The 16,940-nt window shown below is 45.7% G+C and overlaps 1 protein-coding gene across 2 annotated transcripts in view; it reads right to left on the bottom strand.

Moving 5' to 3' along the window:
* Positions 1 to 9,887, bottom strand: part of CD101 (CD101 molecule) — a 49,143-nt gene extending 39,256 nt beyond the window's left edge. For both annotated transcript variants that reach the window (XM_084757196.1, XM_084757195.1), the window contains exon 1: positions 9,796 to 9,887. In XM_084757196.1, coding sequence (XP_084613322.1) covers positions 9,796 to 9,838 — 43 coding nt within the window. In that variant the 5' untranslated portion in view covers positions 9,839 to 9,887. The remainder of the gene's footprint in view (positions 1 to 9,795) is intronic.
* Between the last annotated feature and the right edge of the window lie 7,053 nt (positions 9,888 to 16,940).

Here is a 16,940-nt window from a genome sequence, read left to right on the forward strand (position 1 = left end):
AGTTCAATTCTTTTCTTACCCGTGGCTTTCAGCTACGATGTTTTCTCATTGAAACTGCAGAATATTAGATCTAAAGGAGAAAGTGTGGTTAAAAGGTAACATTTCCATAGAGAAATGTTTCAAATTCAACATTTCCCCCACCCCAACCCCAGAAGCTACTACATGTTTGTTGATTCCAATTAATCCTGAAAGTGAGCTTGCTTTGTGTTTCTGAAAGAGCAGAGACCAGTGACAATGATGCCACAGGCATGAACAAGATGTTCTCCAAGGTCCCAGGAGCCCTCGAAGGGCAAGACAGGGCGACATCAGAAGAGTCCATTGAAAGCAATGGCCAGCATGCAGGAGCTGACAGGACAGACTCCTTCAAACAGGCGCCAGAAAAGGAGAGCCGTGACAAAGAGTTAAGGAGACGAGATGTCTGTGGGGAGCAAGGGACAATCAGCTCCTGAGGGGAGATAGAAACAATCCAAAAGCACAGACGCCGCCCTCCCCCACAACAGGGTCCGTGACTACCAGATAAAATCACCTCGAAACTTAAAAATGTCATCGGAATACACGCAACTAAAACTGGCCAAGAAGCTAATCAATACCCAACCACACACATTTCCAGTAATAATTTAAAAATACATTTAAGTATTCATAAATCTCCATGTTATATATTTATATCACCCTTTCTGTGCTGAATATCTATAAATAGGAATTAGACTACATTAGAAAAAAAATTAAATTATTACTTACCAGAAAGTGACTACAGAGAAGTTTAAACCATTCTCAGCAAGGCAACCTTAGTGAAATGTGGGCACTGTGTACCAAGCTTTGAGTGAAGGAATATTTATAGCTGTGCCACTCACGGTCATCCCAAACAAGGGGCAAACCACATGTCCATCAACAATACAACAGACACACTACAGTAGTGTACTGGAAGGTGAAATTTTATATGGCAATTAAAAATAAAAAACTTTAGTGATTTGCAGTAACATGTAGGCTTATGTATGATCAGACGTAGCACACTTTTGAATCTCTTTGGCTATCTACAAAAATATTCTATCCTTTTTTAGAGCACTGATTGCTTTTCTAGAGGACCTGGGTTCAATTCCCAGCACCCACACCGTGGCTCACAACTACCTGCAACTCCAGCCTCAGCAGACCCAACATCCTCACACAAAAATACATAAAGGTAAAACGTCAATGCATATAAAATAAAAATAAATAATTGAAAATAGACAAAACCATGTTGTATTGTTTAATTGATGTATGAGGGTTAAAAATTGTCTTTAAGGCTAGATGTGGTGGCATACACTTTTAATCCCAGCCCTCAGGAGGCAGAGGCATAGGCAGGCAGAGCGCTGTGAGTTCAAGGCCAGCCTGGTCTACAAAGCGAGCCTAAGGCAGCCAAGGCTACACAGAGAAATCCTGTTTCGAAAACAAACAAAAAAAATCTTTTAAAAATTCAGGAAGTAGTTATTATGAGAATCAGGAAGGTGATGTGAGGGAGGGATTATGTCCTAATGATGTGTGGGGCCAGCATGGGTAGGCACTTTTAGGAAGCTAATGATGTTTCTTGAGCTGTATAGTGATTATACAGGTTTTGTTTTCTGCTTATTTGTCAAACTGCACATTTATGTTTTATTAACCTTTTCTTACATGCAACATCTCACCATGAGATTACTTTTTAGAACCGAGGAGATGTCTCAGTCAGCAAAGTGCCTGTTCTGCAGGCAGAAGAACCTAAGTTTGACATCCAGTAGCCAGGCAAAGCTGGACGCAGTGGTGCACCTGTTATCCAAGTGCTGGGGACACAGAGACAGGAGGACTCCTGGGGCCCGTAGGCAAGCGCATCTATTTGAACCAGTGAGTCCCAGACACAGTGACAGGTCCTGTTTCTAAATATAAGGTGGATCCCTAGCTGTGACCAATTTGGCAAGCCATCCTAAGACTGCTATTCTGGCACTCATAGCTTGGTGGTAACCAACAGCTCCCTAATTGGACTTGAGGCCTACTGCACAGGAAAGAACTTATGGTTAGTACTGGAAACGTAGCCAACCACCCAGAGCCAGCGAAGTCACAGATCTCACAGAACAGTCTACTGCTGCCTTTTTTACTAAACCAGAATAATTCTTAACTAAGTTCTTTTTTCTTTTCTTTTTTTTAAGATCCATTTATTTTATGTATATGAGTGTTCTATCTGTATGTACCCCTGCATGCCAGAAGAGGGCATCAGATCCCGGTATAGATAGTTGTGGGCTACCATGTGGTTGCTGGGAATTGAACTTAGGGCCTTGGAAGAGCAGACAGTGCTCTAAACTGCTGAACCATCTCTCCAGCCCTCCTAATTACATTCTAAATATTTATCCTTGTATCTACAGATAAGTGTAACTCTCACTCCTCATCAAATGAACTTATCTTGGCAACAAAAGGAGAACAGTACAGAAAAACCCAGTCTAAATGCAAAGTCCCCAGCTCCAATGGATACATTTACAACACAACTTCTGCAGCTAAGACTCAGGTAACATCATAGAAGGGGGGTGGAGGTGGGGCAGAAACACTGCTGGTGCCAGAGGCCCAGGAATGTGATTTCACCCACACCTCAACAACATGAGTGCATACACAAGACCCAAAGAGTACCACCCCTACAGACACACTCTCGCGGAAGAAGGGAATCTCTCCGGGCCCCACTCATAGACAAGGAACTGATAACTAAGGATTACTGAGAGCAGGAGAAATATTCATCCTCAGGGATGAGCCCTCTAATTGTTTGTCCAACATCAAGTGGTCAGCCATAAATTCCCATACATACAAGTAAAACTAAATGAACCGACCAGGTTGTATTTATATACATACATGTAACAATGACAAAGAAAATGATGCCATAAATTTGAGAAGGGGGGGATGTAGGAGAGGTTGGAAGGAGGAAAGAAAGGGGGAATGATATAATAATTATATTTTAATTTTTTAATGCAAAAAAAGAGATGGATGGAGGTTGAGAAAGGCACCTAACGTTGGCCTCCACAGGCGCATACACACACACACACACACACACACACACACACACACACACACACACACACACACACACACACTCATGCATGTATGCACAGACACAGACATGGAAAAACATATATGCAAATAAGCTGGCATTTTTAAATATATATTTGAGGTACCATTAATCCTTTTCCATCAAGGCATGTTACATTGTTATTTTTATTGTGGGCAGCGTGGCAACGCTTCTTCAACATTTTCCCATCACTTCTCTATGAAGTAAGTGTGCATTAGAACATTCCTATTGTGCAAGCTAGCACTCCGTTTTCCCCTTTTATTTGCCAAGTCAATAAATATTTATTCAGCCACTTAGAGTCTTTCTGATACTTGAGAGACTAAGATGTACAGATGAGTTCGGAGTCATCTCTGACCTTGAGCTGTAATAAGTAAGCCAGCCAGTTAGAATGTCAATCGCCTCCTCCATGAGCAGGATGCAGATGAACGGCCCTGGAGGAGGAACCTGAAGAGATTCCACAGCTGGAGGGAAGGACATAGGTGGGGCTTGTGGGAGGGATGCTATCCCAGTTTCCTTAAGTTTCTGCGACAAACACCAAGACCAAAGTCAATTTGGGGGGAAGAAGAGAGTGCTTGATTGAACTTGCAACCCGCAGTCTATCACTGAAGGAGGGATCTCAAGGCAGGAACCAGGAAGTGGGACCTGAAACAGACTGGAGAAAGGCAGCTTGATGGCTCTGTCCCAGGCTCCTGCTCTGTTACCTTTTTACACAGTCCCGGTGCCCCTGCCTGGGGATGGTACCGCCCACAGTGGGCTGACCTCTTACCTTAGCAATCAAGTCTCAATGGATATGCCTACAGGCCAATCTGATGGAAACACGTCCCCAGCTGTCATCCCTCCTCCCTGGTACTTCCAGGATCGGAGTCAAGGTGACAAAAACTAACTAGCACAAATGCGCCATCGGGATTGAACTTTGGAGGACTGGGAAGATTACAGGCCAAGTGGAGACGGAGCCTTTTAGGTGAAGGAAGCTTTATGACAAGATGGCATGAGTTAAAATGAAGAGATCTGCTCAGAAGCAGGAAGTGGTTGACTGGTGGGTAAGAGGTGTTAGACTGATGGGTGGGCGTAAGACTGGCTAGGAGCGTGAAGAATTTGACGACTGTGGCTAATATTTGGAGTTAACTAGGCAACAGGCAATCAGCTGAGAGGGTCGGAAAGATCTTAGGAAAAGCAACGTGACGCTTGTGTGGAGAACATCAGACGTTGGGTATAGGCTTCAGGTAACTTCTAGCTCAGGACAGAGGTGATGGCAGCGCAAAGAAAGGGGTTGTAACCTGAGAGCTATTGTGGACATGGTGTCCGTTGAGGCTGCTGCTCTGGATGCTTCAGTGTAGTGGGGATGACACTGGATATCCGGTATAGCGACAGGAAGTTGGAAGAAATCAGATACCCGAGTCTGATAAAAATCAGCTGGAAGATTAATGGGACTCGGCAGAGAAAGGGCTATCAGTGAGAATTACCACTGCATATTTCAGGGTGGGCCAGAAGATAACCCGTTTAATTTTAGAGGCAGGGAGTTTGAGTGCTCCGTAATAAACAGGAAAGATAGCCAAAAAGCATTTGGGAAAATATTTAAATATGTGCATTTGACTTTAAAGACTTGGAAAACATTTGTAATTTAATCCTTTCAAGAATTCTGTTATTCGTGTGTTTAGCAATGTCAAATTTCAACAATGATTCAGCCAGGCTTGAACCTATGCCTTCAAGTGCTAAACTGCTCTACGGCCCCGCCCACTGTTTCTCACTGCCCTGGCAAGTCCCTGAGCCTGGGCTGTAGATGTAGACCAGGCCCATTTCTATGGAACTATTCAGAAGTGTCAATGGAGTCTAAAGAAGATGGCCAATGAGAATGTCTCCCAGCATTTGGGGAGGCAGAGGCAGGTGGATGTCTATGAGTTTGACACCAGCGTGGTCTACAAAGTGAATCCAGGACAACCATGGCTACACAGGGGAAACCCCGTCTTGAAAGAAGAAGAAGAAGAAGAAGAAGAAGAAGAAGAAGAAGAAGAAGAAGAAGAAGAAGAAGAGGAGGAGGAGGAGGAGGAGGAGGAAGAGGAAGAAGAAGAAGAAGAAGAAGAAGAAGAAGAAGAAGAAGAAGAAGAAGAAGAAGAAGAAGAAGATCAACAGGGATGAAACATACGGATAGAGAATAGGAAAATGGGAAGGCAGGAGGGTGGGAAGGCAGGAGGGTGGGAAGGCAGGAGGGTGGGAAGGCAGGAGGGTGGGAAGGCAGGAGGGTGGGAAGGCAGGAGGGTGGGAAGGCAGGAGGGTGGGAAGGCAGGAGGGTGGGAAGGCAGGAGGGTGGGAAGGCAGGAGGGTGGGAAGGCAGGAGGGTGGGAAGGCAGGAGGGTGGGAAGGCAGGAGGGTGGGTTTCACCACACAGTGAAAACCAAAGGATGTAGAATGCTCCAAGAGGAAAGGGCCTGGTCAGCACTGCCGAGGGCTGCTGGAGGGCAGGGGCCAGGAGAAGCCTTCAGGTAGATTGCTGTGCAGGCCTTTGTAAGAAATTCCAGTAGAGCAGAAGTAGCAGCAGGTATGAGGCTAAGAAGTGACTGCAGGGCACATAAACCACTTCATTGTAGGGGCAGGAGGAGGCCAGCAGCCTGAAAAGATAACTGAGTGGCAAGTAGCGAACAGTGGGATGGATAAGGATGCCTCTGCAGAGGCAGCAATGAAGGGGACGAGACAGATGGAGCCGGAGCAGGCAAATGGGAGCAGAGTCTGGACCACAAGAATGAAAGCCACTGTTTAAAAAGCCTGGTCATCTATCCACTAAAAGAGAAACCAATGGCCCATCCCTGCAGTGTCATCCTCTCTAGGAGGAAGAGAACGACCCTGACACAGCCCACAGAGAAGGTGGTCATGACAGTTAGACACTTCAGTGTGTCATCCCTGTCAACTGACTTCCGGAAGCCATTTTTTTTTCCATCACAAAGATACTGGCTGGGCCAGGTGTGGTGGTGCAGGCCTTTAATTCTAGCACTCAGGGAGGCAGAGAGAGGCAAATTCCTGTGAGTTCAGGGCCTGCCTGGTTTACAAAGTGAGTCCAGGACATCCAGTCTGTCACACAGAGAAATCCTATCTCAGGGTGGGGGAGAGGGGGGCCGGAAGATACTGGCTGGGATGTAGCTAAGTGACAGAGTGCTTGCCTAGTATGCACTAGGCCCTGAATTTAACCCCAGAACTGCAGAAATAAATAGATAAGTAAATAATAACCCATAAGACCTCAATACTTCTTTCACTTCTGAAAAGGTCTATGTCTTAGTCTGTTGATAGAATTCATCATCATCATCATCATCATCATCATCATCATCATCATCATCATCATCTTCATGGGACAGTGTCTTAGAAACAAGCCCTGGAGACTAGACATTCCAAGATTGAGGCACTAGTAGACTTGGTGTCTAGCAGGAGCCTGATTCTTGTACATATACTTTCTAGCTGTGCCCTCACACATTGAAAGGGACTAACTGGGTCTCTTCACTAACCATTTCAGCCAACCCCCTTTCAAAGGGTCTATCCCCCTAATGCCATCACTCTCAGGTAGAAGTGAATCCTGAGAGGACATAAACGTTCAGGCCACTACAGAGCCACGTCCAGGGCTACATAGTGAGACTCTGTCTAAAACACAAGTGAAAGGCGGGGTGGTGGTACATTTGGGAGACAGGGGTAGGCAGATCTCTGAGCTCAGCCAGTCTGGTCTACAGAGCAAGTTCCAGGACAACCAGATCTACACAGAAAAACCCTGTCTCAAAAACAAACAAACAAAAAAGACAACCCCAACCAATTCAACAGACAGACAAAAAACAAAACAAAACAAAAACCAAGCAAAAGAGTTTTAAGTAGGGGCTGGAGAAATGGCTCAAGAGGTTAAGAGCATTGGCTGCTCTTCCAGAGCACCTGAGTTCAATTCCCAGCACCCACATGGCAGCTCCAAGATCTGACCGTAACTGTCTATGACTCCAAGATCTGACACCCACAGACACACACATGCAGGCAAAACACCAATGCACATAAAATAAAAATAAATAAATTTTTAAAAAGTTTTTGAAGTAATTCTATCTTATATAAAACCTACATAGGGAATGACCAATACACCAAACAATTGTTCTTTTTTTTTTTTACACATTAAAAGCTCTGTGGTCTGTGTGGGGTCTGAGACGTCATCCATCCAGAATGAAGTGGAATGGTTTCCTGCTTTTCCACAAACATAATCTCAGTAACACAAAAATAGCCCCTCTCCAAAGGCCTCTTGTGTTAATGGTCCCCTTAACTGTTTGGCAGCTGGTCAGGCCGAGAAGTGATGGATGGAGCAGGCAGTCTAAGTGCTAAGTCTGGGAGAGCATTTACCCATCGCATTAGCTTCCAAGAGCCACATTCTAATTTGTTACTTAGTGTTCCTGACTAATAGAAATAAATAAACAACCATGCGGATCTGGTAAGGTGGCTCATCAGGTAAAGGCGTTTTTTAAGCAAGCCTGATGATTTGTGTTCAACTGCCAGAACCCATGAAACAGCAGACGAGACCCGAGTCCATAGAGCTGTCCTCTGACTCTGCGTTGCCCACATACAACACACACACAATAATACTTAATCTAAAGAAATAATAAATTGGGGCACTGAGTGTGGCTCAGTGGTAAAGTGCTTGGTGAGTGGGTGCTAGGTCCTAGAGACTTAGTCTCCGCATTCCAAAATCACACAGTGAAGTTGGGACGAAGAATAGATTTGCCAAACAATGTGACTGATGACTTTATCATCATTCATTTCCTGCATTTTCTCTCAATAATCATAATGAGACACAGCAAGCTTCAAGTTTCTTCTGGATTTATGTATGTCTCACGGAAGACCTGTGAATCCATGCAAAATTAGAACTCAGTATGAGTCAAGGTCTAATGTAGAACTGGGGTCACGCAACCGTGGAAGTGGGCTGGGAAGAGTGCCCTCCTCTCCATTTTGATTTTTTTGTTTGTTTGTTTTGGTTTTTCTAGACAGGGTTTCTCTGTGTAGCCTTGGCTGTCCTGTACTCACTCTGTAGACCAGGCTGGCCTTGAACTCACATCGATCCACCTGCCTCTGCCTCCAGAGTGCTGGGATTAAAGGCGTGCGCCACCACACCCGGCTCCATTTTGAATTTTTACTGTTATGATCCTTCCTCTAGACCTTTCACCCTGCTTATCAAAAACAAATGGACAACTGAAAACTAAATGATAATGATAAGAAGAACAAGAAGTGCAGCTTTCTGCATCGCTGTGCAAGGTAAACCCATTTCATTCCTGTACAAAGCAAACACACACAAAGCGTGAGCACTCGGTCAGGGTCAGAGACACAGCAGGCCATGTAGGACTCCCCCATGCAGGCACCTGTTCATCAATGCCTGCACCCCCCTGCAGGCTTCCTGTCTCTTTCTCAGGCCCCGTGTGCTCTCTGAGACGTGATCTGGGTTCAGCTCCGCAGCGCTTGCTCCAGTGTCACCCTCAGTGCAAATGCTGGGCTCCCTTCCACCTTCTTACAAAGCCACAGCCTTGGCCACACTGGCCACGCACAGCCTAGCCCAGTTCCTCCCTCGTCCCAGCTCTCCAGGGCTCTGCACTAACTCCACCAAGTCTCTTGGAAGCAAAAGATCTATATTTGAACCCATGAGTTCCTAAACCAGAGTGCAAAAACAAAAACAAAAACGAAAAACAAACCCTTTCATCTTTATTTTCATTAATCGCCAATGCAAATGTCGTATTCCTTCAGTGATGTTGGTGGTTAATAGCTATTCCTCCAGATCTTGTTGTATAACACATAAAGAAAAGAGGAAATAAGTACATTTTGATTTTTTAAAAACATTGTTTGGAATCAGCTTACTTTATAACTCAGGCTGACCTTCTACTTTAGACTCCCGAGTGCTGTTATTACAGATGCCACCACACTGGCTACTGAAAATATTTTGATAACTATATTTCACTATGGCCAGTTTACTCTACAGTCATATGCATTTTGTATTTAAAATGTTCACTTTTAAATTATGCTAAGATGGTCTTTGTATATGGCGCACAGCATCTCCAGTGCCTGCCCTATGCAGTAAGGAACTATTTCATTCCTTGCTCAATTCATCAGCTTCTTCCCTTTATTTCCAAATTTTTCTTTCCTATACCTTGTTCAAACATGTATCAATATCCCTGGGCCAGATGAAGACCCTCATGTGGCCTTTGGCAGAGCCAATTATTCATCCTGATTCTTCTCTTCCTCTCTCTTTCCCTCCCTCCCTCCCTGCGCCCCGCATTCTCTCTCAGGTGAAGCCCAGAACCTTCTTTTAGCTTGGCCTAAACTTCAGAACGCTCTCATCACCTTTTCGTCTACCCTGTCACACCCACAAGGCACATACACCCAGTTACACATCAGGCAAACCTTGAGGCCTCTTTGTGTGGCAGTAAAACCTCTTCCTCTCCCACGGGATGGTCAGCCCAGGGAAGGTGAGCTAAATCCAGGGACGTGCAAAGCCCAAAGACAGACAAACTTGAAAGAAAAAAAAAGATATTAGGAGCCCAGGACACAGCAAAGTCTCCCACTGCCCTAGATCACAAAGACATGTGAGGAAGCTTAAAACTGTCAACAAGAAGGAGATTAGTACAGAGTCAGGAGTCTGTAACCTAGTTGTCCCTGTGAAGACCCAACTGTCCTGCTCCCTCACCCAGCAGCCTCTGGATGACAAGCTCCTGTGATGGTAGAAGCATTAAAGCTATAAAACTTACTCAGAGAGAGAAAGAGAGATGCCACACACAGGATGCATGCCATCTGGACTGGTGCAACCTTTCCGGGCAGTTGTCACTGAAGTTGCTCAGAATCCGAGTGACAAAATTCTGTGCTGTCACAGAGAAGGTAAAGAGGAAGCTATGGTGCGGTTTTCAGCCCACTGAGAGACGGAGATGGTTTGAAGAAAGCAAAGGTGGCTGCATTCTTAGTCACTCAGATTGGGTGTGAAATAACTAGTTATCGTCACAGTGAAGTAAACACACACAGAAGTGGGGGGTCCTCCTGGCTAAATAGGAAGAAATTTCAAAAAAACTGAATTAAACAAAAACTGAGAATCGTTCTGCTCCCCTCTTAAGGGAGGAAGCATGAGAGGGGCCCCCAGAAAACGCCAACTCATGAGGTGTGAAGACGGAAGGCTCCAGAGTTAGGTTGTCTGGGGCATGGGACAGATTCCATTGGTAGCAGCTGTGTGGTTTTAGAACCGTTAACCTTTTCTAGCACTCATCTGTAAAGTGGAGCTACTCATGATACATACCCCACAGAGAGCTAAAAAAGCTCACTGGTGTAAAGCACTTAGAACACATTTGATCCACAGTAGTGTTCAATGAATATTAGCTCCATCCTCAGCACCAGAAGACCTCTGAGGTGACTCTTATCTTCCCCCAGTGGGTCTGGAAATCAAGGATAGGAGAAGTGTGCCTATATGCTGCCGAATCCAGAAAAACTGAGTCTTCTAGATCTGGGAGGCAAGATCTCCTCCTGAGGACATCAGCCTCCGTCTCCAGGATCTGGTAAAGAATAGATCTAGGTAGATTAGTAACAATTTAGTCTGTTTCAGGGCACAGTAACAGGAAGATTCCTCCTTGTTCCATCCACCCACTACCATCTATTCACCCATCATCTATCTTTCCACCATCCATCTATCCATCCATCCATCCATCCATCCATCATCCATCCGTCTGTCCACTATTCATCAATCCACTCACCACCCATCCATCCACCATCTGTCTACCCATCTAGTGATCCATCCATCGACCCATCCACCCATCCATATAGCCATCTACCCCCCACCCACCCCATCCATCCATCCATCCATCCATCCATCCATCCATCCATTCACACAGTCATCTTTTCCTTTCTGATGTTGTAAGAACTTGCACATACAAAGATATCCACAGTCTTCCCTTTATCCTCAGGAAATCCCTTCTTCATCAGATGACCACAAGTGCAATGTGGTCACAAACAATGGCCACATAAAGGCAGAGAGGGAAGCTGTGCACAGGAGGGAAGGTCAGGATGTATGGGGCTGGGCTAAAAAACAACTAAACGCAAATAAAATTAATAATAACAATAACAATAACAATAATAATAATAATAATAATAATAATAATAATAGTAGTAGTAGTAGTAGTAGTAGTAGTAATAGCAGCATCTCGTGCACAGTTGGGAAACACTCTAGCATAGTAGGGAGGTGCTAACTGTCCCTCCCTCTTGGTGACATTTGGGGCTGGTTGTCTGGGACAGATCTTAGTGGGCTGTGAAAGTCAGCCCAACTCTAATCTTGAAGAACAGAGGAATATCAGGAGGGTTCTTAGCAGGAATACAGCATGTTCTGCCCCCTCCCCAACTTTGGGAAAATAATGTTGTATTATTGTTAACTGGTGGGAAGGTGAAGGATGTAAACAAGGCTATTAACAAAAGACAGATTTTTAAAAAAGATTTATTTATTATGTATATAGTATGCATCAGATCACATTATAGATGGTTGTGAGCCACCATGTGGTTGCTGGGAATTGAACTCAGGACCTCTGGAAGAGTAGTCAGTGCTCTTAACCACTGAGCCATCTCTCCAGCCCCAAAAGACAAATTTTTTGTAGTTGTTTATTTCATCAATGATGAGTTCCCGAATTAGGGCATTTAAAATAAAGACAGAATGGAGAGATGAAACGTCATATCCTTACCGAGTTTCTCTACATGACAGGATACTAACTGCTGGACAACCTCCTGGTAAAGTACAGTTTCTTCTCTCTACTTGAGACAGTGGGACCTGATGGAGGTGAGCAGGAGAGAACATGACAGATTGTCACACTGGGAAAGTAGGGGAGGTCCCCTAGGGGATGGCTGCAGTTGCCAGAGCTAGAGGGTGTGTCTTGTTTGGGGAGGGGTTAAAGGAACCTTCAGGACAAAGGCACTTTAAGGTAAAATTTATTTTCATAGTGGAATGATCACAGATCAAGGGGGCATCTGAAGACATGGAAATGGAGGTATTTAATTCATCCATCATTCTTATCCAGCTATGCACCTACTCACTGAACCATCCTGCCCCCTGGTTAAATTCACCAGCTGTGGTCTCTTTAAAAATGAGGTCCCTGAAGCCAATTAACCTGCAAGGACTGTTGTGAAAGATTCTGAACTTCCCTCTTTGAAGTTCTGGGGAAGATCTGGAAGGTAAAGGAAGGGCAAGAAAGCTCCACCCCTCAGGAACCGGAAGCTCCACCCCTCAGGAGCCGGAAGCCCACTTTAGTGAACCACTGGAGATAACAGACAGAAGCCTCAGGAAGAAGCAGGACCGGGTGCCCCGCGCGTGCCCAGCCAAGAAAAACCCTAGAAATGGACAGACAGAGAGGCAGGCATGGGTACCAAGATCATTTAGAAAACACTTGCTTTTAAGTAGGTTCTTGCAGATCCAGTGTGATTCCTGAAGGTAAGAGGGGATAAGAAGGGAGTAAGAAGTAAGATCCCAAAGACAGGCAGAGGCATGCTGGCTGTGTGTGGGAGGCAATAACCAGCAGGTCATCTATGGCTGAGATTTCAAACTCACCCTCCAAGTTGTTAATTATAGCATCAGCACAACTTGTAATGCAGGAATCTGTTTACCTTTTTGGCTAGAAATGTTATAGGCCACCTTCTGATATTACTATTTTAGGCAAATATTCTGTATCAGCTAGTTACTACTGTGTAACAAACAGCTTTTAAGACTTGGTGGCTTCAGTGACAAGTATTTATTTTCACTGCTGAGCCTGTGGATTAGCTGGGTGGCTTCACTAATGTGTCAGGTAATGGGGAATAGCAATGGCCTAGGATGGCCTTGGGTTGGACAGCTCAGTGCTTTGCCATGTGCCTTAAATATTTTCACATAAAGGATCCCAGAGATCTAGTGGACACGTTCCATCCTACAGGGAAGTTCCTTAAGACTCAGGAAGTAAACAATTCATAAGTCTCAGGAAGTCCCTGAAACTTAGCACATCCATAAGTCCTCTCCTCTTCACCGAGGTTATATAAGCAGCAAGGACACTAAGGAGAGGGGACCCTCCAATCTGTTAAGCTTCCTGTAGACAGTGCAAAGAACTCTGGTATTAGCTTTCATGAGCTTTTGCCCATTTGCCCATGTTGGGGTGGGTATCCAGTGACATGGCTGCCTTTGGACCATCTCTGTACCTGCAAGTAACCCCTTAGCCATGGAGTAAGTTGTCTCAGTAAACTCGCTGGTTCACTAGTTGGACTTCAATGGTATTGTCACTTTGGTCTGTCATTGGCTCCTATCTGGGGTGAGTGGATCTTGCCCCCCAAGAATTATGCCACAGAACAAGACCAAATCCAAAATAAGAGATGGGTTAACAGGCTCTGCCTCTTTGTTGAAGAGAACAGCAAAATGACTCAGCAAAGGGGGAGATTTAAAAATTAGAATGTCAGTGCACCTGTCATGTGCAGTGAAGAGAGAATTATCTTTGAAAGAAGCATGAACCGTGCTGCCAATGACATGGGGCTTCTGCAGCCCTGAAATGCATGTGACCCAGTAAATACTGTGCGACTTCAGATTCCTGGCTCTTGCCAAAATACTGTTTTCTCTTCCTATTTTAGTTGCCTTCGTTTCTGCCAGAATCGAGCACTGACAGGGTGAAGTTGCTTCTTTTCTAGAGGGAGGGTGAAAAAAAAAAAAGCTTTCTGTTGTCAAGGGAAAAAAGAAGAAAGAAAAAATTAAAAAAGAGAGAAAGAGACAAAAAGATGGCTATTGTGTGCCTTGGGAATCGCTGTATGGCGGTGGCTGAAAGGCTGTAAGATGTAGTTTCTCCCAGAGCAAGGAAGAGCAGGACAGGGCAGGGGAGCTTAGAACGCACCAGAAGAAAGACAGTCCCAGTTCCTGCAAGACAGTTAAGAAGAGATCTATTTTTCCTCGGGCAGACACACCTCACTATTAGTCCCACTGAGTCACAAAACAGAGCATTATGATCTCCTGTTATACACATCCACACCCAGAAACAAATGGGCCTTTCTTTACCAGGTGCAAGGCAGCTTCCTAGACGAATATGACAGTGTGGCAGGCATTGTCCGTCCCACTTTACAGGCAAGCAAACTGAGGCTCCAAGTCCAGGGCTGATCTACTGAGACCCGCAAGGTGGCTGGATTCCAAAGCTGCTGTGTTGCCTAGTTTGTTTTTTCTTTGTTTGTTGTTGTTATTTGTTTTTTTGTTGTTGTTGTTGTTTTTTTTTTGAGACAGGGTTTCTCTGTGTAGCCTTGTCTGTTTTGGACTCTTGTAGACCAGGCTGGCCTTGAACTCAGAGAGATCCACTTGCCTCTGAGAGCTGGGATTATATGCGTGTGCCACTGTGCCTCCCTGAAAGCTGGGATTATAGGTATGTGCCACCGTGCCAGGCTGCGCTGGCAAGTTTTATGTCACCTTGACACAACCTAGAGTCATTTTGAAAGAGGGAGCCTGGGTTGAGAAAATGCCCTTCTAGGAAGGCCTGTGGCACATTCTCCCTAGTTGGTGATTGATGTCGGGGCGGGGGTGGGGGGGGGTGGGGGGGGGCCGGGCTGCCCCTTGTGGGTGGGGCCAGATGTGGGAGGGCCTGCCCTTTGTGGGTTGGGCCAGATGTGGGAGGGCCTGCCTTTTGTGGGTTGGGCCAGATGTGGGAGGGCCTGACCCCTGTGGGTGGGGCTAGATGTGGGAGGGCCTGACCCTTGTGGGTGGGGCCATCTTTGGACTGGTCTTCTGAGTTAAGAAAGCCAAGAGGAAGCAACAGGCCAGTAAGCAGCACTCCTTTACCGCCTCTGCATCAGTTCCTGCCTCTGGGTTCCTGTCCTAAGTTTTCTTAGTAACAGAATGTAACCTGAGAGTTATAAGCTGATAGAAACTCTTTCCTCCCAAACTGTTTCTGGTCATTGTGTTTTTATCACAGCAAAACAAACCCTCAACTCCACACCCCTACCTTTGTTGCTACAGAAGGCCAAGTGTAGGATAGTGAGCAGCTTTCAGAAGGATTCAAAAATACCAACTGCCCAATGGGTCAGCAGTAAGCAGATTACCACTGTGACCCCTCCTACCCTGGAATCTTGTAGTCTTCCCCTAAGCCCAGACTTACTAGTGTGAGGCAGCCTGTGGCCAAGGCCCATGGCTACCTGTTCACACCACCAATCAAGAAGGGGCCAGAGTGACCTCAGCCAACCATTCCCTGACCCCAGGAAGAAACCAACGCTCCGAGTGATGTGGCTGCAGTCTTGTCCCCAACCCTACTGCTTTGACTGCCCACTGCCCTGGCCCCATCAATAAATTTACTAAGGCTGAAGAAATTTTCAAAGTCAGGAAAAGTGTGAACTGAATTTCTGTGAGCAAAGACAGAGGTCGGAACTTGGCACAGAAGCAGGGTGGGTACAGAGGATGCAAAGCCGGAGATGTAGTTGGCTTTCTGGAAGAAGAAAGGAAGGAGGCACAGCAGGGATTCTTGGGTCATTTCTTGCTAGGGCCATTCCTTGCTCCCCCCTCCCTATCCCCCAAAGGGCAACTCCATAAACTTCCTGATTGACAAGCAATTTTGATGCACACAGTTTAGGGAAGGTCCTAAACAGGCCCTAAATAGAAAGGAGTTGGGACAGGAAGCTCTGGTACCCACCCTTAGGGACAACACACCCATCTGCCATGGCTTATTTGCTCTGCAAAGTTCAAATGTCCATTGTACCACACACAGCAAAGTTATTTTAAGATAGTGTATGCTGGTGGGGTGCACGAGCCTAGCACACGTGTGGACGTTTGCTGCTTACACTGTGGGCTCTATGGTCTGAATTCAGTAGCCAGACTTGGCAGCGAGTGCCTTTAACCTGCTAAGCCACCTTGCCAGCCCCAAGCACCCAGAGTTTTACCCTCCTTGAAGCCACACTATGGGTACATAGCCCAGGCCAGCCTCAAACACACCACGTAGCACAGGATGACCTTTAACTAACTCACAGCAATGCTTCTGCCGCAGCGGCCTGAGCTCCACGATTACAAAGGTATGCCACCACACCCAACTTGTCTAGAACCTCCCGTCTTGCACAAGCAAGATCACTTATTCCTTTTCTTTAAAAGGCAAGTAGTTAATACCATCTGTGGAGCAATGGGGGCACTGAGCCCTTCCATGTATTTACACCCGCTCCCCCCCCCCCCAGCCCTTCTGCAGTCATTTTGCCCATCACTAAATTCTAATGGCACGCATTATGCTTAAGCAGCCTCTATGGCATAAGACGCACAACTTCAGTTAAGATCACACCATTGCTCGGCAAGTCTCCAGCCTTTTTACCCTGTAACATTGGAATTCTTTGGTTTCTCTCCTGGCTCTTAACCATCACCTTTTGGCCTTTTGCTGCTCTGTTTTGGATGGTCTGGATGAGGAACTGAATAGAATAGATCTTGTGATTAGCTCGCATCACTTGGTGTAACATCATTAAGGTTCAATCATGTTGCAGCAGGCTTAAGGGTATCTATCATCTATCAATCTATCTCTACCTATCAACCAGTCATCTGTCTATCTAATCTATCATCGATCTAATCTACCTACCCACCTTTGTAATTTGATGCATGTGTTGGGGGAGGGGGGCTTTATGCACCTGTGTGAGAATAAACACGCATACAGAGGCCATGAGGTAGATATTAGGGTCTTCGTTGATCGCTCTGCCCTACTGTTTGAATCAAAGCCTCTCACTCACAGCAGAGCTGGCTGAGCTGGCTGGGTTGACCAGAAAGCCCCAGGGAGCCTCTTGTCACTCCCTTCCCAGTGCTGAGATTACAGGCATGTGCTGCATGTCCAGCCATCTCCACAGCCCAGGATTTTCTTTTTAAACGCTAAACAATATTCCACTGTGTGTACATACATTTTGTTTACTCACCCAT

This window comes from Acomys minous (assembly GCF_964271855.1).
Source record: "Acomys minous genome assembly, chromosome: 14".
NCBI classification, from domain to species: Eukaryota; Metazoa; Chordata; class Mammalia; order Rodentia; family Muridae; genus Acomys; species Acomys minous.